Source organism: Somniosus microcephalus, chromosome 5 (genome assembly GCF_052327205.1).
Source record: "Somniosus microcephalus isolate GS21.2 chromosome 5, FLI_Smic_1.0, whole genome shotgun sequence".
In the NCBI taxonomy this organism is placed as follows: Eukaryota; Metazoa; Chordata; class Chondrichthyes; order Squaliformes; family Somniosidae; genus Somniosus; species Somniosus microcephalus.
In genome coordinates, this window is record NC_140991.1 from 8,721,179 (window position 1) to 8,747,119 (window position 25,941).

General features: G+C 53.5%; 1 protein-coding gene across 2 annotated transcripts in view; it reads left to right on the forward strand.

The window, feature by feature from the left end:
* ppp1r16a (protein phosphatase 1, regulatory subunit 16A) overlaps positions 1 to 25,941 on the forward strand; it is a 163,708-nt gene that overhangs the window by 130,072 nt on the left and 7,695 nt on the right. The window contains exons 3-10 of one of the 2 annotated variants that reach the window (XM_085987270.1): positions 451 to 521; positions 996 to 1,141; positions 2,646 to 2,749; positions 5,015 to 5,139; positions 10,757 to 10,924; positions 12,306 to 12,381; positions 17,542 to 17,671; positions 25,765 to 25,936. In XM_085987270.1, the coding sequence (XP_085843396.1) occupies positions 451 to 521; positions 996 to 1,141; positions 2,646 to 2,749; positions 5,015 to 5,139; positions 10,757 to 10,924; positions 12,306 to 12,381; positions 17,542 to 17,671; positions 25,765 to 25,936 (992 nt within the window). The remainder of the gene's footprint in view (positions 1 to 450; positions 522 to 995; positions 1,142 to 2,645; positions 2,750 to 5,014; positions 5,140 to 10,756; positions 10,925 to 12,305; positions 12,382 to 17,541; positions 17,672 to 25,764; positions 25,937 to 25,941) is intronic. The other variant, XM_085987271.1, reaches the window with a different exon arrangement.

Sequence of the window (25,941 nt, forward strand, 5' to 3'; positions counted from 1 at the left end):
CTGCTCTCGCCTGTCCTATGCCGCGCTCTTTATCTCACTCTCGCTCCCAGCTTAGGTCCGCAGCCTCGACTCGGGTGGGGGCGAGGGGACTCGGGCGGCAGTCTTGCAGTGGTCTTTGATGAAGAGGGTGTGGGGCCTAAAGCTGAGACCCGAGTTGAACAGGACGCCAAGGTTGGGAATGCCCTGGCTGAGCCTGAGACAGTGGGCAGGGAGTGCAAGGAATCAATGGCTTCTGGAGTCCACATGTTGAACTGTTTGATGGGTCAGTGCAGAGGGAGCTTTACTCTGTATCTAACCCGTGCTGTACCTGCCCTGGGAATATCTCAGTGGGGGCTGAATGGAGTCTGGCGAATCCCTGTCTCTAACATTGCTCACATTGTTTAAACGTTTGAGTCCAATCACTTGTAAATCTCTGTTAATGACGAGCAATTTTTTTTTCATTTCTTGCAGTTCAGCAGTTACTGATGAATGGAATAACCCCGGACTTGTATAATGAGGATGGTTTGACTGCACTGCATCAGGTGAGTGTGCGACTTTGGCTGGCATGTACAGGCGGGGAGTGTAAAGCTGAGATCGCCACTGTCATGTTGGTGTGCGATTAGTCCTCGAGTGTACTGCTGCTGGAGATACTGCGTCGTTCGAGAGCCCTCCATCCTGTGACATTGTGGAGCTTTTCATTAGGACAGTGACTACTAGAACGAGAATTAAATTCACAATTCAATCATCTTGAGTGGCATCAATACCAGGGAACAAGTGGGGGCTTCTGGCCTATACAATCTTGCAGCACAGAGCTCTCCAATTACTCCCACTCCCCCTGCTCTTTCCCCATAGACCTGCAAATGTTTCCTTTTTAGGTGTATATGCAGGGCTAGGAACATAGAGTGCTGAGAGGGGTGCTGCTGTTGGAAGCGTGGGTTTTAGATTGCTGCACGCTGTCACTCATTAATCCCTTGTGCTCGAACAGCCCTCGCTCCATCTTTCGTCTTGTTTTACAGTGCTGTATCGATGACTACGCAGAAATTGTCAAGTTGCTGCTCGAAGCCAGAGCGAACGTGAATGCGTGCGACAGTGAGCTGTGGACTCCGCTGCATGCAGCCGCCACCTGCGGACACCTACTCCTGGTGCAGCAGCTGATCGAACAGTTACGTACCGAATCGCCCTGCTTCGGCTGTCGAGTCGCAGCAGCCAAAGAACGTCGGGGTGGGGGGCAGGGGTTTGGAGTGGGGGGGTGGAGGAGAGGGGCCGCGTTGTTCAGAACCTCGCATCACCACATCGCTGTTCGACCTCCCCTCTGCTCTTGAAGGTGCTGTTGCGGTCCCGTGGGCTTCGCCCGCCCTACAGTGCCTCGACTGAGTGGCCATTGCCAGACATCACGTGCCAGCAGGGAGCTATTTCACCATGACATACAACATAGACATAGAAAACACAGGAGACAGGAGCAGGAGTCAGCCATTCGGCCCCTCGAGCCTGCTCCGCCATTCAATGAGATCATGGCTGATCATCCAAATTCAGTACCCGGTCCCTGCCTTCTCTCCGTATCCCTTGATCCCTTTAGCCTTAAGAAATATATCCAACTCCTTCTTGAATATATTTAATGAATTGGCCTCTACTGCCTTCTGTGGTAGAGAATTCCACAGGTTCACCACTCTCTGGGTGAAGAAATTCCTCCTCATTTCTGTCCTAAATGGCTTACCCCTTCTCCTTAGACTGTGACCCCTGGTTCTGGACTCCCCGACCATCGGGAACATCCTTCCTGCATCTAGTCTGTCCAGCCCTGTCAGAATTTTATAAGTTTCAATGAGATCCCCTCTCATTCTTCTAAACTCCAGCGAGTACAAGCCCAATCGACCCAATCTCTCCTCATACGTCATTCCTGCCATCCCAGGTATCAGTCTGGTGAATCTTCGCTGAACTCCTTCCATGGCAAGAACATCCTTCCTCAGATAAGGCGACCAAAACTGCACACAATACTCAAGGTGCGGTCTCACCAAGGCCCTGTACAACTGCAGCAAGAAATCCTTGTCTGATGTCTCTACACTTTGCAGTAGGTGTCACTGGATAGTGATAGAAACACTCATTTCCCCCCCCCCCCCCCCGGGCCTCCCTCCGCCCAGGGGCACTGAGGACTGAATGTACAACCTCCAGTATGTTGTTTGTTTCATAGTGCGCTGTGCAATCTGGGAGACCTTTTGAAGGAGGTTGATTGCTGCATTGGCTGCCCAACTCGCCACGGCTTCCTCAGCACCATCTCCCAAACCCGCGACCTCTTCCACCTGGCAGGACAAGGGCAGCAGGCGCATGGGAACGCCACCACCTCCAAGTTCCCCTCCGAGTCACACACCATCCTGACTTGGACATATATCGACCGTTCCTTCATTGTCACTGGGTCAAAATCCTGGAACTCCCTCCCTAACAGCACTGTGGGAGTACCTTCACCACACGGACTGCAGCAGTTCAAGGAGAAGACCCACCACCTCAGCAACTAGGGATGGGCAATAAATGCTAGCCTTGCCAGTGACGCCCACATTTCAGGAATGAATTTAAAAAGAACTGTACGGTGAAGGTTGTGTTTGGGCTACATGGTAGGTGGGTTTCCCTGTGTGATGCTGGCCGAGTTCTAACGGTGATTTCCTGCTCTTTTTCAGTGGTGCTAACCTCATGGCTGTGAATGCTGATGGGAACATGGCTTACGACTTGTGTGAGGATGATGTCACCTTGGACTACATTGAGAACGCAATGGCCCAACAGGGTGCGTGGGTTAAAATATTTTTATTTATATAGCTGGCTCGTGCTGGGGTAGGGTCGCACAGTGCCAGCAACTCTCCAGTGCCTCACCTGAGTGACGTTCGTGGATGAATCTATCACTAAGTCTCACCCTGGTTCAGTGGGCAGCGCTCTTGCCTCTGACTCAGAAGATCATAGAAACATAGAAGATAGGAGCAGGAGTAGGCCACTCGGCCCCTCGAGCCTGCTCCGCCATTCAATGAGATCATGGCTGATCATCCAAATTCAGTACCCGGTCCCTGCTTTCTCCCCATACCCCTTGATCCCTTTAGCCTTAAGAAATATATCCAACTCCTTCTTGAATATATTTAATGAATTGGCCTCCACCGCCCTCTGTGGCAGAGAATTCCATAGGTTCACCACTCTCTGGGTGAAGAAATTCCTCCTCATCTCAGTCCTAAATGGCTTACCCCTTATCCTTAGACTGTGACCCCTGGTTCTGGACTCCCCGGCCATCGGGAACATCCTTCCTGCATCTAGTCTGTCCAGGCATGACAGAATTTTATAGGTTTCGATGAGATCCCCTCTCATTCTTCTAAACTCCAGTGAGTATAAGCCCAATCGACCCAATCTCTCCTCATACGTCATTCCTGCCATCCCAGGTATCAGCCTGGTGAATCTTCGCTGCACTCCTTCCATGGCAAGAACGTCCTTCCTCAGATAAGGCGACCAAAACTGCACACAATACTCAAGATGTGGTCTCACCAAGGCCCTGTACAACTGCAGCAAGACATCCTTGTTCCTGTACTCGAACCCTCTTGGGTTCAAGCCCCTCCAGAGACTTGAGCACATAAACTTGGTTGCGGGAGTGCTGCACGGTTGGCGGTGCCGTCTTTTAGGTGAGACGATAAACCGAGGCGGTGTCTGGCCTCGCGGGTGGACATAAAAGATACCCTGGCACTATTCGAAGAAGAGCAGGGGCGCTATCCCCGGAGTCCAGGGCCAATATTATCCCTCAACCAACATCACGAAAACAGGCCATTATCACATTGCCAGCCAGCTGAGATCAACTAACTCGGCATGGACTGGGTACTGAACCCGGGGTAACTCTGCACAGAGCGGCTACTGAACCCGGGGTAACTGCACAGTTCAATCATCTCAATCCCAGGGGTTCCTCGGGGTAGCTTCCCTCCATCATAAGGTGAGAAGTGGGGATGTTCGCTGATGATTGCAGTGTTCAGGTCCATTCGCAACTCCTCAGATAATGAAGCAGTCCGTGCCCACGGGCAGCAAGACCTGGACAATGTTCAGGCTTGGACTGATAAGTGGCAAGTAATATTCACGCCACACAATGATTATCTCCAATAAGAGCGATTCTAACCACCTCCCCTTGACATTCAATGGGACTACCGCCATCTAATCCCCCACCATCAACAACTTGGGGGTCACCATTGACAAGAAACTCATCTGGACCAGCCACATAAATGCCGTGGCTACAAGAGCAGGTCAGTGGATGGGTATTCTGTGTCTAGTGACTCGCCTCCTAACTCCCCAAATCCTCTCCACCACCTACAGGGCAAGAGTGTGATGGAATACTCTCCACTTGCCTGGATGAGTGCAGCTCCAACAACACTCAAGAAGCTCGACCTCATCCAGGACAAAGCAGCCCGCTTGATTGGCACCCCATCCACCACCTTAAACATTCACTCCCTCCACCACCGGCGTACCGTGGCTGCAGTGTGTACCATCTACAAAATGCACTGCAGCAACTCGCCAAGGCTTCTTCGGCAGCACCTCCCAAACCCGCGACCTCTTCCACCTACAGGGCAGCGGGTTCAACAGAACACTATCACCTCAAGTCACATACCATCCTGACTTGGAAATATGTCGCAGGGTCAAAATCCTGGAACTAACAGCACTGTGGGAGTACCTTCACCACACGGACTGCAGTGGTTCAAGAAGGCGGCCCACCACCACCACCTCGAGGGCATTTAGGGATGGGCAATAAATGCTGGCCTTGCCAGTGACGCCCAGATCCCGCAAATGAATAAAATATAGAGAGTACTGAACCTTGGATAAATTAGCACAGAATCTGTGACAGCTCATCATGCCCAGGAGGTCAAAGCTGGGTCTCTCTGAGAATTATGGCTCGGTTTCGCGTGGACTTGAACCAGATGGCCCATCATACTATAATGACGATCAGCCAGGTTTAACTCTTCCCCTCTAGTGTTTTGCTCATCGTGGGACCTGTAATTTTGTAAACTGACTTAAATATTTTAACTCCTTTCAGGTATCACTCAGGAAAAGATTGACGAGTCTCGAGTGGCCACAGAGAAGTGGATGATTGAAGACATCAGAAGGCTGGTGGAGACGGACGCGGACCTGAATAACCAGAATGACCTAGGCACTAGTCTGGTATGACCCTGCTCTTTCTGCTGTCACGATGGAATGCGCGCATAAACATTCCTGAGGTTTCTGCCACCGTCTGCGCCCATGTCTCTATATTGTTGTTTGTGGGAGCTTGCTGTGCGCAAATTGGCTGCCGCGTTTCCTGCATTACAACAGTGACTACACTTGGAAAAATTATTTCACTGGCTGTAAAGTGCTTTTTGGACATCTGGTGGTTGTGAAAGACGCTATAGAAATGCAAGTCTTTTAAAGGTGCTGGTTCCTTCCAGGGTTCAGTTCAAGCATCAGCAGCTCTCCAGTAACTAGGCAACACGGCCATTCATTCTTCAGTGTCATTAGCAGCGCCAGCATTTATTGCCCATCCCTAGTTGATCGTCAGAAGTTCGTGGTGGACCTTCTTGAACTGCTGCAGTCTGCATTTGTTACAATGGAGTCGCGGGTTATGGGGTGCGGGCGGGAAAGTGACGTTGAGGCCAAAATCGGATCAGCCATAATCTTATTAAGTGGCGGAGCAGGCTCAAGGGGCCGAATGGCCTACTCCTGTTCCTATTTCTTATGTTCTTATGTATGATGAAGGTGTTCCCACAGTGCTGCTGGGTAGGGAGCTATTCATCTTTGCAGTGGTTTTGATACAACGGAGTGGCTTGCTGGGCCACGTCAGAAGGCAGTTAAGAGTCAACCACATTGCTGTGGGTCTGGAGTCACATATCGGCCAGACCGGGTAAGGACAGCAGATTTCCTTCCCTAAAGGACATTAGTGAACCGGATGGGTTTTTACAACAATCCGACAACTTCATGCGCGCTTTTACTGATGCTGGCTTTTTATTCCAGGTTTATTTATCGAAACTTAATTCAAGTTCTGAAACTGCCATGGTGGAATCCAGAGAGCTAGTCCAGAAATGGCCGCGCAAGCCACTCAGTTGTAACAAACCGCTATGAAACACAATAAGAATGAAACCGGACGGACCACCCGGCATTGACCTCGGCACCGGCTACGGGCACAACAACGGCACACCCAGCCCAGTCAACCATGCAAAGTCCTCCTCACCAACATCTGGGGACTTGTGCCAAAATTGGGAGAGCTGTCCCACAGACTAGTCAAGCAGCAGCCCGACAGTCATACTCACAGAATCATATCTTTCAGCCAATGTCCCAAACTCCTCCATCACCATCCCTGGGTATGTCCTGTCTCACCAGCAGGACAGACCCACCAGGGGTGGCAGCACAGTGGTATACAGTCGGGAAGGAGCGGCCCTGGGAGTCCTCAACATTGACTCTGGACCCCATGAAGTCTCATGGCTTCAGGTCAAGCATGGGCAAGGAAACCTCCTGCTGATTACCACCTACCGCCCTCCCTCAGCTGATGAATCAGTACTCCTCCATGTTGAACACCACTTGGAAGAAACACTGAGAGTAGCAAGGGCACAGAATGTACTCTGGGTGGGGGACTTCAATACTCATCACCAAGAGTGGCTCAGTAGCACCACTACTGACCGAGCTGGCTAAGTCCTGAAGGACATAACTGCCAGTCTGGGCCTGGGACAGATGGTGAGAGAACCAACACGAGGGAATAACCTACTTGACCTCGTCCTCACCAATCTACCTGTCACAGATGCATCTGTCCATGACAGTATTGGCAGCAGTGACCACCACACAGTCATTGTGGAGATGAAGTCCCGTCTTCACACTGAGGACACTCTCCATTGTGTTGTGTGGCACTACCACCGTGCAAAATGGGATAGATTCAGAACAGATCTAGCAGCTCAAAACTGGGCATCCATGAGGCACTGTGGGCCATCAGCAGCAGCAGAATTGTATTCCACCACAATCTGTAACCTCATGGCCCAGCATATCCCTCACTCTACCATTACCATCAAGCCAGGGGACCAACCCTGGTTCAATAAGGCGTGTAGAAGAGCATGCCAGGAGTAGCACCAGGCGTACCTAAAAATGAGGTGCCAACCTGGGGAAGCTGCAACACAGGACCACATGCATGCTAAACAGTGGAAGCAGCATGTTATAGACAGGGCAAGCGATTCCACAATCAACGGATCAGATCAAAGCTCTGCAGTCCTGCCACATCCAGTCGTGAATGGTGGTGGACCATTAAACAACTAACAGGAGGAGGAGGTTCCATGAATATCCCCATCCTCAATGATGGTGGAGCCCAGCAAGTGAGTGCAAAAGACAAGGCTGAAACGTTTGCAAACATCTTCAGCCAGAAGTGTCGAGTGGATGATCCATATCGGCCGCCTCCTGAGGTCCCCACTATCACAGAAGCCAGTCTTCAGCCAATTCGATTCACTCCACATGATATCAAGAAACGGCTGAGCGCACTGGATACAGTAAAGGCTATGGGCCCCAACAACATCCCGGCTGTCGTGCTGAAGACTTGTGCTCCAGAACTAGCCACGCCTCTAGCCAAGCTGTTCCAGTACAGCTACAACACTGGCATCTATCCGACAATGTGGAAAACTGCCCAGGTATGTCCTGTCCACAAAAAGCAGGACAAATCCAACCCGGCCAATTACCGCCCCAACAGTCTACTCTCAATCATCAGCAAAGTGATTGAAGGTGTCATTGACAGTGCTATCAAGCGGCACTTACTCACCAATAACCTGCTCACTGATGCCCAGTTTGGGTTCCACCAAGACCACTCGGCTCCAGACCTCATTACAGCCTTGGTCCAAACATGGACAAAGGAGCTGAATTCCAGAGGTGAGGTGAGAGTGACTGCCCTTAACATCGAGGCAGCATTTGACTGAAAACTGAAGTCAGTGGGAATTGGGGGGAAAACTCTCCACTGGCTGGAGTCATACCTAGCACAAAGGAAGATGGTTGTGGTGGTTGGAGGTCAATCATCACAGCCCCAGGACATTGCTGCAGGAGTTCCTCAGGGCAGTGTCCTAGGCCCAACCATCTTCAGCTGCTTCATCAATGACCTTCCCTTCAACATAAGGTCAGAAATTGGGATGTTTGCTGATGACTGCACAGTGTTCAGCGCCATTCACAACTCCTCAGATAATGAAGCAGTCCATGCCCGCATGCAACAAGACCTGGACGACATTCAGGCTTGGGCTGATAAGTGGCAGGTATCATTCGCACCACAGAAGTGCCAGGCAATGACTATCTCCAACAAGCGAGTGTCTAACCACCTACCCTTGACATTCAATGGCATTACCATCGCCAAATCCCCCACCATCGACATCCTGGGGGTCACCATTGACCAGAAACTTAACTGGACCAGCCACATAAATACTGTGGCAACAAGAGCAGGCCAGAGGCTGGGTATTCTGTGGCGAGTGTCTCACCTCCTGACTCCCCAAAGCTTTTCCACCATCTACAAGGCACAAGTAAGGAGTGTGATGGAATACTCTCCACTTGCCTGGATGAGTGCAGCTCCAACAACACTCGGGAAGCTCGACACCATCCAGGACAAAGCAGCCCATTTGATTGGCACCCCATCCACCACCTTAAACATTCACTCCCTCCACCACCGGCGCACTGTGGCTGCAGTGTGTACCATCTACAAGATGCACTGCAGCAACTCGCCAAGGCTTCTTCGACAGCACCTCCCAAACCTGCGACCTCTACCACCTAGAAGGACAAGGGCAGCAGGTGCATGGGAACACCACCACCTCCAAGTTCCCCTCCAAGTCACACACCATCCTGACTTGGGACATATATCACCGATCCTTCATCGTCGCTGGGTCAAAATCCTGGAACTCCCTCCCTAACAGCACTGTGGGAGTACCTTCACCACACGGACTGCAGCATTCAAGAAGGCGGCCCACCACCACCTCAAGGGTAATTAGGGATGGGCAATAAATGCTGGTGTTGCCAGCGACGCCCACATCCCATAAACGATTAAAAAAAACATAACCACTATCCTGCAATACCCACTGTGTGTGTGTAAGCCTAGGCAGGCTGCTTCACAGCCAAACTCTATCAAGCCCGTGTCCAACGTACGTACAGACGCACGTTCCAGCAGCAGTTGCTGGGTAGAGATCAAGAGCTGTACCCTGGAGGATTTTCCCTTTCCCCCCCCCCCCCCCTCCCAGCCCACAGGTGCTGAGGCTGGGTCGAGGCGTCTGAACTGCTGCCCCATCGGAGATCAGCAAACTCAGCACAGACTAAAAATCAGACCTGCAACCTTCAGGCAAGGACATGGTCCATGGAAACGTTTTTTTAATTTCATAAGTGTGGAAAGGGAATTTTGATAATTGCTGTTGTTATCTGTCCAGTCAAAACTGACAACGCCACTTTGCATTCATAGCGTAGAAAAATATCCCACGGCATTTCACGGAGTGGGGTGAGAAAAGAAAATGGCAGGCTAAAGGAGGGGTTAGGAGGGGGCGATCAATAGCTTGGTCGAAGGGGTGGGTTTTTAAGGAGGGTCTTAACCACAACGAGAAAAACTTTAATTTATAAAACGTCCCACAGGAGCTTAATCAAACAAAGATTGGACCCCGAGTCACATAAGGGATGTTAGGACTGGTGAGCAAAGGATTGGTCAAAGAGTGATTTAGTTGTAAAGGTATAGGGAAGGAAATCCGGAGTGTGGGGCCTAGGCAGCTAGAGGAATGCAAGAACATCAGAAATAGGAGCAGGAGTCGGCCATTCAGCCCCTCGAGCCTGCTCCGCCAGTCAATGAGATCATGGCTGAACTTCAACCTCAACTCCTCTTTCCTGCATTATCCTCATATCTCTTGATTACCTTAATATCCAAAAATCTATCGATATCAGTCTTGAATATACTCAGCGACTGAGCCTCCACAGCCCTCTGGGTTGGAGAATTCCAAAGATTCACCACCCCCAGTGAAGAAATTTCTCCTCATCTCAGTCCTAAATGGCCCACCCTGCTTAATATGCATTCTGAAGTTTCTGGAACACAAATCAACGCACTGTCATTTTTCTCTCTCTCGGTGCGCACAAAAACAACCTTTGTTCCCCCCCGCCCCCCGGTACCTGAATAAAGCTTTGGAAGATTGCCCTCCAGCTATTCTTCACACGATCTTGGGAAACAATTGAGCACCAACTGCTAGAAGCTGAGGAATGGTATCCCATCAGTACAGCTGACTGGCACTCGTGTTCCCTGGGAAATGAGGCACACTGCACATGATCAGACCGCACAATCCAAATTCAACTCATCGGGTCACATCTCGGAACAAAATTCACCCTCCCAGCCCCGGGCTTTGGAGAGAGGCAGAGGCTGCCAAGAAAAAACTTTAATGAAGCATTTACAAAACCCAAAACCCAGTGCAGCAGATCAGTGTAATCATGTTGTGAAATATATGATCATTTCAATTGTTTTTTACTTTGTATAAAATCTTACTTTTGGACATTAGAAATTTCAGCTGATGAGTGGGGGTCGGGGTGGGGTCAAAATGGAATCTAAAGTTTTCCGATGAAATGTTTTCAGCAAGTATTTTGAGTAAATGATGGAGAAAAGTCACCCAGTGAGCAGAGTGTTCAATTACTGGGATTTACAGAGGACGGTTAGCATTTGAATTGTGGACGTAAGAATTTATAATGTTCAAGATTGACGTGTAACAAAAAGAACAGAAATGAAGGTTTGATAGAAGGAAATGTGCTGAGATATAATATTTTTAATGAGATATAGATGTATCACAACACAAGTTCCTCTTGCTCCCCTGTTGATCAGCTCCATATCGCGGCAGCGAATGGGTACACACAAGCTGCTGAACTGCTGCTGGGGTACAAAGCGAAAGTGGGCTTGAAGGACGGCGATGGCTGGGAACCGTTACACGCCGCAGCATGTTGGGGACAGGTCAGTGCATTAAAGGATAGGAATCACGTTAACGTCGCTTCTTTACATCAGTTTAACAAGGGAGGGTGTGTGAGGGGGGATTGGGTGAGGGGAGGGTGTGTGAGGGGGGATCGGGTGTGGGGAGGGTGTGTGAGGGGGGATCAGGTGTGTGAGGGGGGATCGGGTGTGGGGAGGGTGTGTGAGGGGGGATCGGGTGTGGGGGGGGTGTGTGAGGGGGGATCAGGTGTGTGACTGGGGATCGGGTGTGGGGGGGGTGTGTGACGGGGATCGGGTGTGGGGAGGGTGTGTGACGGGATCGGGTGTGGGGAGGGTGTGTGACTGGGGATCGGGTGTGGGGGGGGTGTGTGACGGGGATCGGGTGTGGGGAGGGTGTGTGACTGGGGATCGGGTGTGGGGAGGGTGTGTGACTGGGGGATCGGGTGTGGGGAGGGTGTGTGAGGGGGGATCGGGTGTGGGGAGGGTGTGTGAGGGGGGATCAGGTGTGGGGAGGGTGTGTGACTGGGGGGATCGGGTGTGGGGAGGTTGTGTGAGGGGGGATCAGGTGTGGGGAGGGTGTGTGACTGGGCATCGGGTGTGGGGAGGGTGTGTGACTGGGGATCGGGTGTGGGGAGGGTGTGTGACTGGGGATCGGGTGTGGGGAGGGTGTGTGACTGGGGATCGGGTGTGGGGAGGGTGTGTGACGGGGGGATCGGGTGTGGGGAGGGTGTGTGACTGGGGATCGGGTGTGGGGAGGGTGTGTGACGGGGGATCGGGTGTGGGGAGGGTGTGTGACGGGGGGATCGGGTGTGGGGAGGGTGTGTGACGGGGGGATCGGGTGTGGGGAGGGTGTGTGACGGGGGGATCGGGTGTGGGGAGGGTGTGTGACTGGGGATCGGGTGTGGGGAGGGTGTGTGACTGGGGATCGGGTGTGGGGAGGGTGTGTGACTGGGGATCGGGTGTGGGGAGGGTGTGTGACGGGGGGGATCGGGCGTGGGGAGAGCCTGTGACTGGGGATCGGGGGTTGAGTGAGGGTACTGCATCGTTTCAGGTATTTCTTGGTAGCAGTGTGGGTGCTGGGGGATTTTTTCTGTGAGCCCTGGTGTTGGTGCCTGATGATCAACTCAAATGTATCTGGGCCTGTGTTAAGTCTGTGACTGGTTCACTGGTGACCAGGTCTTGCTGTGATCCCGGGGTAACATGGGTCACATCTGTGAGACGTGTGTCCGTGTTGAGATTGACTCTGGCCACAGCCAGTTGCTGATGGTACACAATACTGGGAAACGCAGCACAATCCCTGAGGAACAGAATCCGTTGTGTGACGGGAGTTAATTTCCTGGGTGGAGCAGTGTGGCCCGTGTTGTAAATATACAGTTTTAGTAATAAACGCCTCTGACTCTTGCAGGTTCATATGGTGGAACTTCTGGTGTGCCACGGAGCCAGTCTGAATGCCAGATCCTTCCTGGACGAGACTCCAATAGGTATGAGGCACTTTTGAGACACTGTCACATTATATTTACACCTGGCAGCATGTCATATACAACAGGATCTCAGTTCAGCGCCCCAGGCAGAATCTATTGGAATTTAACCCAGTATTCTGTTCTGTGTCAATACCACCTCACTCTACTTGGCTGATCGCAGCTCACTACAGTATGTCTAACGCTCCTAGGTCCCTCGAACCTCCTTTCTCCCCCACTCCACCCACAGAGTACACGTACATCCTATCCTGACTTCCAGTGTGCTGTACCTGGCATCTGTCTGCATTGAACTTCATTTGCTACCGATCAGCCCAGGTGCAAACCCCATCAATGCTCGTGGCATAAGATTTTGGCTGTGCGAGGTATCTTGTGTGTTCGTGAGACCCTGAGGTGAGGCATTAACCGAGATCAACTTGTATTCAAACAAGCTGATCTATTCTGTTATCTAACGGCAAAGAGTATACAGCCAAAGGGTTTATGCTTACGACTCTGGAGTACAATTCAGAATGTGGGATGATCGGGCCTTTCGCACCGAGGGACCTGGAGTGACTGTTTCCCTTGTACGGCGCTGTTGCTTGTAGATAGTTCTGGGCACCGAGCAGTTAGCTACTCTGCATCGATGCCTTTTCATTCTCCTCTCTTCCCTTCTGAGCTCATCCTCCTTTTATACCGTCTGTGGTAGCTCGAGTTATTAAGGAAATGCTACCATTGGAGTTGGGTTTTTCCCCGGTTCCGTTTTTGTGATTACTGAGTGAACTGGAAGTTCAGCAGTTTCTGCAACATTGTCCATTATCGGGTTCTGACCATCATTATCTTATCATGTTCCAGCAATATCAACGTGGTTTAACAGTTTCAGCGGTTCTGTCGTTTAGTTGTAACATTGTTTTTACCGTGATGAATCCTTGTTCTTACAGTTTCAGCAGTTCTGCTTACTCCTCCGAATCTAGTCTCCCAACTTGGAGGTGCCTGTGAATTTAACTGCTTTGCTCAGAGATTGTAATTCATTATATCGACCAGGAGCAGGAAAGGTCTCTGCACAGACCTCTGGGGCCCCCTCTTTCCCCCTAAATCCCCGATTGCAACCGAGATCCCCTTACAACAACCTTTTGCTTCTGTTCATCCAATTGTTACCCATCCGTGTATCGAGGACCCTTCATGGCCGCTGTATGTAAAACAGATCCTCGTGCAGTACTTTGTCAGAGACCTTTATGGACATCACGGTGCGCATGCCATATGCGGCTTCTCCCAATCACTTGGCAAAGTCACCATAATTCTCTAGTCAAGCTGAACCCCAGCCCTGTCCCAACATGTCTGCTGGGTCGGTGTAGTTCAGTGCTTCCTGCTGAGAGTCCTGACATGGGAATGCTGCACCACAGAGTGGTGGGACGTGGTTCTGTGCCTGCGATTCCTCACGAGTTGAACTCCTGATTTCGGTCATGAGAGAAGGAAGTGCAAGGTCGTTCTAAGGGGAACTGGGTCACAACGGAGTGGTGGAAGAGGCAGGGGGGGCGGGGGAGTACCCCAATGTGCTCTCCCAGGAGTTTATGCTGGGACCTGTCTTTCGGAGGCAGGAAAAGCGATTCTATTTTAATGGATTCCTTTCACTTACTGTCTGGAAGCTGGGATAATCCGGCCTCCTAATAACATTACCCTGTCACGTTGGCTGGAGAGGAGGAACAGCATTGAAAGTCCGCTCAGCCAGCATTGCATAGCTGGGTAACTTGTAACTAAATGCCTGTGCTTCCGTCCAATGAAGGCTAGAATACTGGAGTAAGCTAGCACAGTCGCATAACATTAGCAATACGTCTATATACTCACAAACGGGAGACCCATCGGGTGTTTCCAGGGAGCTGGCACAAAGCATGGGGACAGAGTACTCGCAGCCCCACTGGGTGATTTACACTAGAACAAAGGCACCTCCTGAGCATCGACTATCCTAACATACGTGAATGTTAACTCATCCATCCAGAAAACCGGATTGCTGCAGTTCTGTAGTCAGAGTCTTGCATGCGCAGCATGTTACCTCAAAAGTACTTCATTGGCTGTAAAGCGCTTTGGGACGTCCTGAGGTCATGAAAGCCGCTATAGATAAAGTCTGCTTTTCTTTTTTCAAAAAATATCAGATAGCTCTTTCAAGGAGCCGGCGCAGGCACAATGAGCCAAATGGCCTCATTCATTGCAGTATGAGTCTATGATTTCTCTTATAGGGTCTTGTTTTTATTCCTTAGCTGCACTGTTACCTCATGTCCTGCATTCCATGCACTTTACCCCCCAGCTCAGCATTGCAGAGACTTGCTATCTCCGTGTTATCAGTGGGTGAGAGCCAACAGCCTTACCTCATCTACGCTTATGGTGGCTGTAAGACAATCATACAGATAAGCTTATCTACAAGGAGGCTGAGGCTACACAAAGAACAGGCGACTCCAGCTGTACCAGCCACGGAGAACGGAGTGTCTGTCAGGGCTGGTTTGGACACATTCCAAAATGTTCTTGGCAGCAGATGCCGTAAAAGCTGTCTGTTACAAAATGGAGTCTCCAATGTGAAATGGGTTCTTTAACACAGCCCAGTGCCACTCAGGCCAATTGTTAATCAGCACCCTCGATGAAGTCGGCTAACTCAGCATCGATGGAGCCTGGAACCTTCCCGGTCTTCCTAACTCCGCACCAGACCACACGAGATTTACCAGCTGAGACACAGGGGATGGGGGAAAATACTCCAGCTTAGACAGTATTTATTCAGATCGGACGGTTAGCACTGACCTACATCATGGTGTGCATCAGTGCTGTTAGATTGAGTTATGGGTTCTGACAGAAACCGAAAGGGAAACAAAAGCCCCGCCACAAACTGCGTTCCCTCACCACCGACTCCATCCCTCTCCCTAACATCTGTCTGAGGCTGAACCACACTGGTCGCAACCTTGGTGTCATATTTAACCCTGAAATGAGCTGCCGACCACATATCCGCAGCCTAAGAAAGACCGCCTATTTCCACCTCCGTAACATCGCCCGTCTCCGCCCCTGCCTCAGCTCATCCGCTGCTAAAACCCTCACCCGGGCCTTTGTTACCTTTAGACGACTATTCCAACACACTCCTGGCCGGCCTCCCACGTTCTACCCTACGTAAACTTGAGGTCATTCAAAACTCGGCTGCCCGCGTCCTAACTCGCACCAAGTCCCGTTAACCCATCACCCCTGTGCTCGCTGACCTACTTTGGCTCCCGGTTAAGCAACACCTCGATTTCAAAATTCTCATCCTTGTTTTCAAATCCCTCCATGGCCTCGCCCCTCCCTATCTCTGTAATCTCCTCCAGCCCCACAACCCCCCGAGATCTCTGCACTCCTCTAATTCTGGACTCTCGAGGATCTCTGATTATAATCGCTCAACCTTTGATGGCTGTGCCTTCAGCCGCCTGGGCCCCAAGCTCTGGAATTCCCTGCCTAAACCTCTCCGCCTCGCTACCTCTCTCCTCCTTTAAGACGCTCCTTAAAGCCGACCTCTTTGACCAAGCTTTTGGTCACCTGCCCTAATATTTCCTTATGTGGCTCGGGGTCAAATTTTTTGTCTGATTATACTCCTGTGCAGCGCCTGGGGACGTTTTACTATGTTAAAGGTGCTATATAAATACAAGTTGTTATATAGCGCCTTTCACGACCACCGGATGCCCCAAAGCGCTTTACAGCCAATGAAGTATTTTTTGAAGTGTAGTCACTGTTGTAATGTAGGAAACGCGGCAGCCAATTGGCGCACAGCAAGCTCCCACAAACAGCAATGTGATCATGACCAGACAATCTGTTTTGGTGATGTTGGTTGAGGGATAAATATTGGCCTGGACACCGGGGAGAACTCCCCTGCTCTTCTTTGAAATAGTGCCATAGGATCTTTTACGTCCACCCGAGAGAGCAGACGGGACCTCGGGTTAACATCTCATCTGAAAGACTGCACCTCTGACAGTGCAGCGCTCCCTCAGTACTGCCCCTCCGACAGTGCGGCGCTCCCTCGGTACTGCCCCTCCGACAGTGCAGCGCTCCCTCGGTACTGCCCCTCCGACAGTGCAGCACTCGCTCAGTACTGCCCCTCCGACAGTGCAGCGCTCCCTCAGTACTGACCCTCCGACAGTGCAGCGCTCCCTCAGTACTGACCCTCCGACAGTGCAGCGCTCCCTCAGTACTACTCCGACAGTGCGGCGCTCCCTCAGTACTGCCCCTCCGACAGTGCAGCGCTCCCTCAGTACTGCCCCTCCGACAGTGCAGCACTCCCTCAGTACTGCCCCTCCGACAGTGCAGCGCTCCCTCAGTACTGCCCCTCCGACAGTGCAGCGCTCCCTCAGTACTGCCCCTCCGACAGTGCAGCACTCCCTCAGTACTGCCCCTCTGACAGTGCAGCGCTCCCTCAGTACTGCCCCTCCGACAGTGCAGCGCTCCCTCAGTACTGCCCCTCCGACAGTGCAGCGCTCCCTCAGTACTGATCCTCCGACAGTGCAGCGCTCCCTCAGTACTGACCCTCCGACAGTGCGGCACTCCCTCAGTACTGCCCCTCCGACAGTGCGGCGCTCCCTCAGTACTGCCCCTCCGACAGTGCAGCGCTCCCTCAGTACTTCCCCTCCGACAGTGCGGCGCTCCCTCAGTACTGCCCCTCCGACAGTGCGGCGCTCCCTCAGTACTGCCCCTCCGACAGTGCGGCGCTCCCTCAGTACTGCCCCCTCCGACAGTGCAGCGCTCCCTCAGTACTGCCCCTCCGACAGTGCAGCGCTCCCTCAGTACTGCACTGGAGTGTCAGCCTTGCTTTTAGTGCTCAAGTCCCTGGACTCTTGGAGTGGGACTTGAAGCCACAATCTCTTGACTCAGAGGCGAGGGTACTACCAACTGAGCCACGACTTACAGAAAGAAAAGTTGTATCTAGATAGTGTCTTAGTACGCACTTCATACTCCAGGAATTACTTCAAAGTGCCGTGACTATTTTGCATGCAGCAAGTTCCCACATACAGCAATGGCTAGTTTACCTGCCTTGGGTTGTGGTGGTTGCGGGAGGAATATTGGCCAGGACTTCAGTTGGATATCGTGCGGTTGCTGCTTGACTCTAAAGCAGGCGAATGACACTGCTTTGCTCTGGCACGTTGGCAACATTGGTGTGTCAGTTTTTCACTCAGCGATTCCCTGTTCCAGATGTGTGTGGGGATGAAGAGGTCCGAGGGAAGATACTGGACCTGAAACACAAGCATGACGCAATCATGAAATCACACGACAAGCACAAGACGGCCTTGCAGCGGCGAACCTCCAGCACGGGGAGCAGAGGGTGAGTGTGGGTCTGGGGATCTATACAGGGAGCAGAGGGTGAGTGTGGGTCTGGGGTCTGCAGGGAGCAGAGGGTGAGTGTGGGTCTGGGGATCTATACAGGGAGCAGAGGGTGAGTGTGGGTCTGGGGATCTATACAGGGAGCAGAGGGTGAGTGTGGGTCTGGGGATCTACAGGGAGCAGAGAGTGAGTGTGGGTCTGGGGATCTACAGGGAGCAGAGAGTGAGTGTGGGTCTGGGGATCTACAGGGAGCAGAGAGTGAGTGTGGGTCTGGGGATCTACAGGGAGCAGAGAGTGAGTGTGGGTCTGGGGATCTACAGGGAGCAGAGAGTGAGTGTGGGTCTGGGGATCTACAGGGAGCAGAGAGTGAGTGTGGGTCTGGGGATCTACAGGGAGCAGAGGGTGAGTGTGGGTCTGGGGATCTACAGGGAGCAGAGGGTGAGTGTGGGTCTGGGGATCTATACAGGGAGCAGAGGGTGAGTGTGGGTCTGGGGATCTACAGGGAGCAGAGAGTGAGTGTGGGTCTGGGGATCTACAGGGAGCAGAGGGTGAGTGTGGGTCTGGGGATCTACAAGGAGCAGAGAGTGAGTGTGGGTCTAGGGATCTATACAGGGAGCAGAGGGTGAGTGTGGGTCTGGGGATCTACAGGGAGCAGAGGGTGAGTGTGGGTCTGGGGATCTACAGGGAGCAGAGGGTGAGTGTGGGTCTAGGGATCTACAGGGAGCAGAGAGTGAGTGTGGGTCTAGGGATCTACAGGGAGCAGAGGGTGAGTGTGGGTCTGGGGATCTATACAGGGAGCAGAGAATGAGTGTGGGTCTGGGGACCTACAGGGAGCAGAGAGTGAGTGTGGGTCTAGGGATCTATACAGGGAGCAGAGGGTGAGTGTGGGTCTGGGGATCTACAGGGAGCAGAGAGTGAGTGTGGGTCTGGGGACCTACAGGGAGCAGAGGGTGGGTCTGGGGATCTACAGGGAGCAGAGAGTGAGTGTGGGTCTGGGGATCTACAGGGAGCAGAGGGTGAGTGTGGGTCTAGGGATCTATACAGGGAGCAGAGGGTGAGTGTGGGTCTGGGGATCTACAGGGAGCAGAGAGTGAGTGTGGGTCTGGGGATCTACAGGGAGCAGAGGGTGAGTGTGGGTCTGGGGATCTATACAGGGAGCAGAGAGTGAGTGTGGGTCTGGGGATCTACAGGGAGCAGAGGGTGAGTGTGGGTCTGGGGATCTACAGGGAGCAGAGGGTGAGTGTGGGTCTGGGGATCTACAGGGAGCAGAGGGTGAGTGTGGGTCTAGGGATCTATACAGGGAGCAGAGGGTGAGTGTGGGTCTGGGGATCTACAGGGAGCAGAGGGTGAGTGTGGGTCTGGGGATCCACAGGGAGCAGAGAGTGAGTGTGGGTCTGGGGATCTACAGGGAGCAGAGGGTGAGTGTGGGTCTAGGGATCTATACAGGGAGCAGAGGGTGAGTGTGGGTCTGGGGATCTACAGGGAGCAGAGAGCGAGTGTGGGTCTGGGGATCTACAGGGAGCAGAGGGTGAGTGTGGGTCTGGGGATCTACAGGGAGCAGAGAGTGAGTGTGGGTCTGGGGATCTACAGGGAGCAGAGGGTGAGTGTGGGTCTGGGGATCTACAGGGAGCAGAGGGTGAGTGTGGGTCTGGGGATCTACAGGGAGCAGAGAGTGAGTGTGGGTCTGGGGATCTACAGGGAGCAGAGGGTGAGTGTGGGTCTAGGGATCTATACAGGGAGCAGAGGGTGAGTGTGGGTCTGGGGATCTACAGGGAGCAGAGAGTGAGTGTGGGTCTGGGGATCTACAGGGAGCAGAGAGTGAGTGTGGGTCTGGGGATCTACAGGGAGCAGAGAGTGAGTGTGGCTCTGGGGATCTACAGGGAGCAGAGAGCGAGTGTGGGTCTGGGGATCTACAGGGAGCAGCGAGTGAGTGTGGGTCTGGGGATCTACAGGGAGCAGAGGGTGAGTGTGGGTCTGGGGATCTACAGGGAGCAGAGAGTGAGTGTGGGTCTGGGGATCTACAGGGAGCAGAGAGTGAGTGTGGGTCTGGGGATCTACAGGGAGCAGAGAGTGAGTGTGGGTCTGGGGATCTACAGGGAGCAGAGAGAGAGTGTGGGTCTGGGGATCTACAGGGAGCAGAGGGTGAGTGTGGGTCTGGGGATCTGCAGGGAGCAGAGAGCGAGTGTGGGTCTGGGGATCTACAGGGAGCAGAGGGTGAGTGTGGGTCTGGGGATCTACAGGGAGCAGAGAGTGAGTGTGGGTCTGGGGATCTACAGGGAGCAGAGGGTGAGTGTGGGTCTGGGGATCTACAGGGAGCAGAGGGTGAGTGTGGGGATCGACAGGGAGCAGAGAGTGAGTGTGGGTCTGGGGATCTACAGGGAGCAGAGAGTGAGTGTGGGTCTGGGGATCTACAGGGAGCAGAGAGTGAGTGTGGGTCTGGGGATCTACAGGGAGCAGAGAGTGAGTGTGTGTCTGGGGATCTACAGGGAGCAGAGAGTGAGTGTGGGTCTGGGGATCTCTGCAGGGAGCAGAGAGTGAGTGTGGGTCTAGGGATCTATACAGGGAGCAGAGGGTGAGTGTGGGTCTGGGGATCTACAGGGAGCAGAGGGTGAGTGTGGGTCTGGGGATCTACAGGGAGCAGAGGGTGAGTGTGGGGATCTACAGGGAGCAGAGAGTGAGTGTGGGTCTGGGGATCTACAGGGAGCAGAGAGTGAGTGTGGGTCTGGGGATCTACAGGGAGCAGAGGGTGAGTGTGGGTCTGGGGATCTACAGGGAGCAGAGAGTGAGTGTGGGTCTGGGGATCTACAGGAAGCAGAGAGTGAGTGTGGGCCTGGGGATCTACAGGGAGCAGAGAGTGAGTGTGGGTCTGGGGATCTACAGGGAGCAGAGAGTGAGTGTGGGTCTGGGGATCTATACAGGGAGCAGAGAGTGAGTGTGGGTCTGGGGATCTATAGGGAGCAGAGGGTGAGTGTTGGTATGTGGATCTACAGGGAGCAGAGGGTGAGTGTGGGTCTGGGGATCTACAGGGAGCAGAGAGTGAGTGTGGGTCTGGGGATCTCCAGGGAGCAGAGAGTGAGTGTGGGTCTGGGGATCTATACAGGGAGCAGAGAGTGAGTGTGGGTCTGGGGATCGACAGGGAGCAGAGGGTGAGTGTTGGTATGTGGATCTACAGGGAGCAGAGGGTGAGTGTGGGTCTGGGGATCTACAGGGAGCAGAGGGTGAGTGTGGGTCTGGGGATCGACAGGGAGCAGAGAGTGAGTGTGGGTCTGGGGATCTACAGGGAGCAGAGAGTGAGTGTGGGTCTGGGGATCTGCATGGAGCAGAGAGTGAGTGTGGGTCTGGGGATCTACAGGGAGCAGAGGGTGAGTGTGGGTCTGGGGATCTACAGGGAGCAGAGAGTGAGTGTGGGTCTGGGGATCTACAGGGAGCAGAGAGTGAGTGTGGGTCTGGGGATCTACAGGGAGCAGAGAGTGAGTGTGGGTCTGGGGATCTATACAGGGAGCAGAGGGTGAGTGTGGGTCTGGGGATCTACAGGGAGCAGAGGGTGAGTGTGGGTCTGGGGATCTACAGGGAGCAGAGAGTGAGTGTGGGTCTGGGGATCTACAGGGAGCAGAGGGTGAGTGTGGGTCTCGGGATCTACAGGGAGCAGAGAGTGAGTGTGGGGATCTACAGGGAGCAGAGTGTGAGTGTGGGTCTGGGGATCTACAGGGAGCAGAGAGTGAGTGTGGGTCTGGGGATCTACAGGGAGCAGAGAGTGAGTGTGGGTCTGGGGATCTACAGGGAGCAGAGGGTGAGTGTGGGTCTGGGGATCTACAGGGAGCAGATTTGTGAGTGTGGGTCTGGGGATCTACAGGGAGCAGAGAGTGAGTGTGGGTCTGGGGATCTACAGGGAGCAGAGGGTGAGTGTGGGTCTGGGGATCTACAGGGAGCAGAGGGTGAGTGTGGGTCTGGGGATCTACAGGAAGCAGAGAGTGAGTGTGGGCCTGGGGATCTACAGGGAGCAGAGAGTGAGTGTGGGTGTGGGGATCTACAGGGAGCAGAGAGTGAGTGTGGGTCTGGGGATCTACAGGGAGCAGAGAGTGAGTGTGGGTCTGGGGATCTATACAGGAAGCAGAGGGTGCGTGTGGGTCTGGGGATCTACAGGGAGCAGAGGGTGAGTGTGGGGATCTACAGGAAGCAGAGGGTGAGTGTGGGTCTGGGGACCTACAGGGAGCAGAGAGTGAGTGTGGGTCTGGGGATCTACAGGGAGCAGAGAGTGAGTGTGGGTCTGGGGATCTATACAGGAAGCAGAGGGTGAGTGTGGGTCTGGGGATCTACAGGGAGCAGAGGGTGAGTGTGGGGATCTACAGGAAGCAGAGGGTGAGTGTGGGTCTGGGGACCTACAGGGAGCAGAGAGTGAGTGTGGGTCTGGGGATCTACAGGGAGCAGAGAGTGAGTGTGGGTCTGGGGATCTACAGGGAGCAGAGGGTGAGTGTGGGTCTGGGGATCTACAGGGAGCAGAGGGTGAGTGTGGGTCTGGGGATCTACAGGAAGCAGAGAGTGAGTGTGGGCCTGGGGATCTACAGGGAGCAGAGAGTGAGTGTGGGCCTGGGGATCTACAGGGAGCAGAGAGTGAGTGTGGGTCTGGGGATCTATACAGGGAGCAGAGAGTGAGTGTGGGTCTGGGGATCTACAGGGAGCAGAGAGTGAGTGTGGGTCTGGGGATCTACAGGGAGCAGAGAGTGAGTGTGGGTCTGGGGATCTACAGGGAGCAGAGAGTGAGTGTGGGTCTGGGGATCTATACAGGAAGCAGAGGGTGAGTGTGGGTCTGGGGATCTACAGGGAGCAGAGGGTGAGTGTGGGTCTGGGGATCTACAGGGAGCAGAGAGTGAGTGTGGGTCTGGGGATCTACAGGGAGCAGAGATTGAGTGTGGGTCTAGGGATCTACAGGGAGCAGAGAGTGAGTGTGGGGATCTACAGGGAGCAGAGAGTGAGTGTGGATCTGGGGATCTACAGGGAGCAGAGGGTGAGTGTGGGTCTGGGGATCTACAGGGAGCAGAGGGTGAGTGTGGGGATCTACAGGGAGCAGAGGGTGAGTGTGGGCCTGGGGATATACAGGGACCAGAGTGAGTGTGGGTCTGGGGATCTTCAGGGAGCAGAGAGTGGGTGTGGGTCTGGGGATCTACAGGGAGCAAAGAGTGAGTGTGGGTCTGGGGATCTATACAGGGAGCAGAGGGTGAGTGTGGGCCTGGGGATCTACAGGGAGCAGAGAGTGAGTGTGGGTCTGGGGATCTACAGGGAGCAGAGAGTGAGTGTGGGTCTGGGGATCTACACAGGGAGCAGAGAGTGAGTGTGGGTCTGGGGATCTACAGGGAGCAGAGGGTGAGTGTGGGTCTGGGGATCTACAGGGAGCAGAGAGTGAGTGTGGGTCTGGGGATCTACAGGGAGCAGAGAGTGAGTGTGGGTCTGGGGATCTGCAGGGAGCAGAAAGTGAGTGTGGGTCTGGGGATCTACAGGGAGCAGAGGGTGAGTGTGGGTCTGGGGATCTGCAGGGAGCAGAAAGTGAGTGTGGGTCTGGGGATCTACAGGGAGCAGAGAGTGAGTCTGGGTCTGGGGATCTACAGGGAGCAGAGAGTGAGTGTGGGTCTGGGGATCTACAGGGAGCAGAGGGTGAGTGTGGGTCTGGGGATCTACAGGGAGCAGAGAGTGAGTGTGGGTCTGGGGATCTACAGGGAGCAGAGAGTGAGTGTGGGTCTAGGGATCTACAGGGAGCAGAGAGTGAGTGTGGGGATCTACAGGGAGCAGAGAGTGAGTGTGGATCTGGGGATCTACAGGGAGCAGAGGGTGAGTGTGGGTCTGGGGATCTACAGGGAGCAGAGGGTGAGTGTGGGGATCTACAGGGAGCAGAGAGTGAGTGTGGGTCTGGGGATCTACAGGGAGCAGAGAGTGAGTGTGGGTCTGGGGATCTATACAGGGAGCAGAGGGTGAGTGTGGGCCTGGGGATATACAGGGACCAGAGTGAGTGTGGGTCTGGGGATCTTCAGGGAGCAGAGAGTGGGTGTGGGTCTGGGGATCTACAGGGAGCAAAGAGTGAGTGTGGGTCTGGGGATCTATACAGGGAGCAGAGGGTGAGTGTGGGCCTGGGGATCTACAGGGAGCAGAGAGTGAGTGTGGGTCTGGGGATCTACAGGGAGCAGAGAGTGAGTGTGGGTCTGGGGATCTACACAGGGAGCAGAGAGTGAGTGTGGGTCTGGGGATCTACAGGGAGCAGAGGGTGAGTGTGGGTCTGGGGATCTACAGGGAGCAGAGAGTGAGTGTGGGTCTGGGGATCTACAGGGAGCAGAGAGTGAGTGTGGGTCTGGGGATCTGCAGGGAGCAGAAAGTGAGTGTGGGTCTGGGGATCTACAGGGAGCAGAGAGTGAGTGTGGGTCTGGGGATCTACAGGGACCAGAGTGAGTGTGGGTCTGGGGATCTACAGGGAGCAGAGAGTGAGTGTGGGTCTGGGGATCTGCAGGGAGCAGAAAGTGAGTGTGGGTCTGGGGATCTACAGGGAGCAGAGAGTGAGTCTGGGTCTGGGGATCTACAGGGAGCAGAGAGTGAGTGTGGGTCTGGGGATCTACAGGGAGCAGAGAGTGAGTGTGGGTCTGGGGATCTACAGGGAGCAGAGAGTGAGTGTGGCTGTGAGCAGTTCTGGGCCCCACACCTTAGGAAGGATATATTGGCCTTGGAGGGAGTGCAGCGTAGGTTTACAGGAATGATACCCGGACTCCAAGGGTTAAGTTATGAGGAAAGATTACACAAATTAGGGTTGTATTCCCCAGAATTTAGAAGGTTATGGGGTGATTTTATCAAAGTTTTCAAGATATTAAGGGGAGCCGATAGGGTAGAGAGAGAGAAACTATTTCCGCTGGTTGGGGATTCTAGGACTAGGGGGCAGAATCCAAAAATTAGAGCCAGACTTTTCAGGAGTGAAAATAGGAAACACTTCGACACACAGAGGGTGGTCGAAGTTTGGAACTCTCTTCCACAAATACTAGATCAATTAATTTTAAATCTGAGATTGATAGCTTTCTGTTAACCAAAGATATTAAGAGATATGGGCAAAGGAGGGTGGATGGAGTTAGGTCACAGATCAGCCATGATCTCATTGAATGGTGGAACAGGCTCGAGGGGCTGAATGGCCTTCCTATGTTCATGGAGGTCCACCTCGTGACATCATGAATATTGGTTGTGGGTGGAATTCCATTGGCTTCTCCCTCTCTCCCTGATGGGAAGTTATAGTCGGAAATGTGATTGCAGTGCAGGGAGGACGGAGAGCGTGTCGGTCGGTGGTTGGTGTTTGGGAGAAGGTTTGGGCCTTTTAAATGCATGAAGCACGTATATATAAAACTCGGTGTTAGTGTCCAGACATCTCGGGCTGTTGATGTGAACAGATCGCGGGTCTCTGAGGATTTATCCATGGAGGAGGCAGTCGTGCTACAAACAGCACCTGTTCTATTCAGACAGGAGCAGATCAGCGAGGTGTAAATATAACGGTGGGCTTTGTGTGTTGCCAGGTGCACAGGTCCATTATGACCCAGGGTCGGTAGGGTTATTACCTCTGGACACTGGACCACTGAAAGCCCAGCTTTTCACAGTCCTGGATTGTAATTGCTGCCTGTGTCACCACTGGATTCGACACCCCACCCCCTGCGTCCCTGTCACTGGAGTACACCAACGCCCCCACCACTGGATGGCACAACCGCCCCCCCGCTCCCCGCCCATCCCCAGTCACTGGGTTACACCCAGCTCCCCCGCCCCCCCAACATCACGCCACTGGATCCCCCCCCCCCCCCCCCAGGGCTGAGCAGTTAGTGTCTGATTCCCCAGCCTGGGGACACTGAGGCCGGTTGTCGCACTGTAACGACGGGCTGAGATCAGCTACCTTGGCACAGACTGGGATCGGACCCTGCGCTCCTCTAGTCCCTCGAGTTCAGCATCGTACCAGGCCGAGATTCACTCACTGGGGCTGAATGGAACACAGCCTTCTGAAAATGATCAGACCTTTCCCGAGTGTTTTCATATCCTCAAGAGAAAAGTCCCAATCCTTACTGCAGTTCTCCTCTCCAATAACAGAAAGGTTGTGCGGAAAGTTAGCGTGACGGAACGGAACAATATGTACCGAAAGGAGCATGAGGAGGAGGCCATTGTCTGGCAACAGGTCGGCAGCAAGGAGAGCGACCCAGAGCTGCAGGATGAAGAGGATGAGGACGCACAGACGGACTCTGAGCTCAAGCAGTACGGATCGGTAAG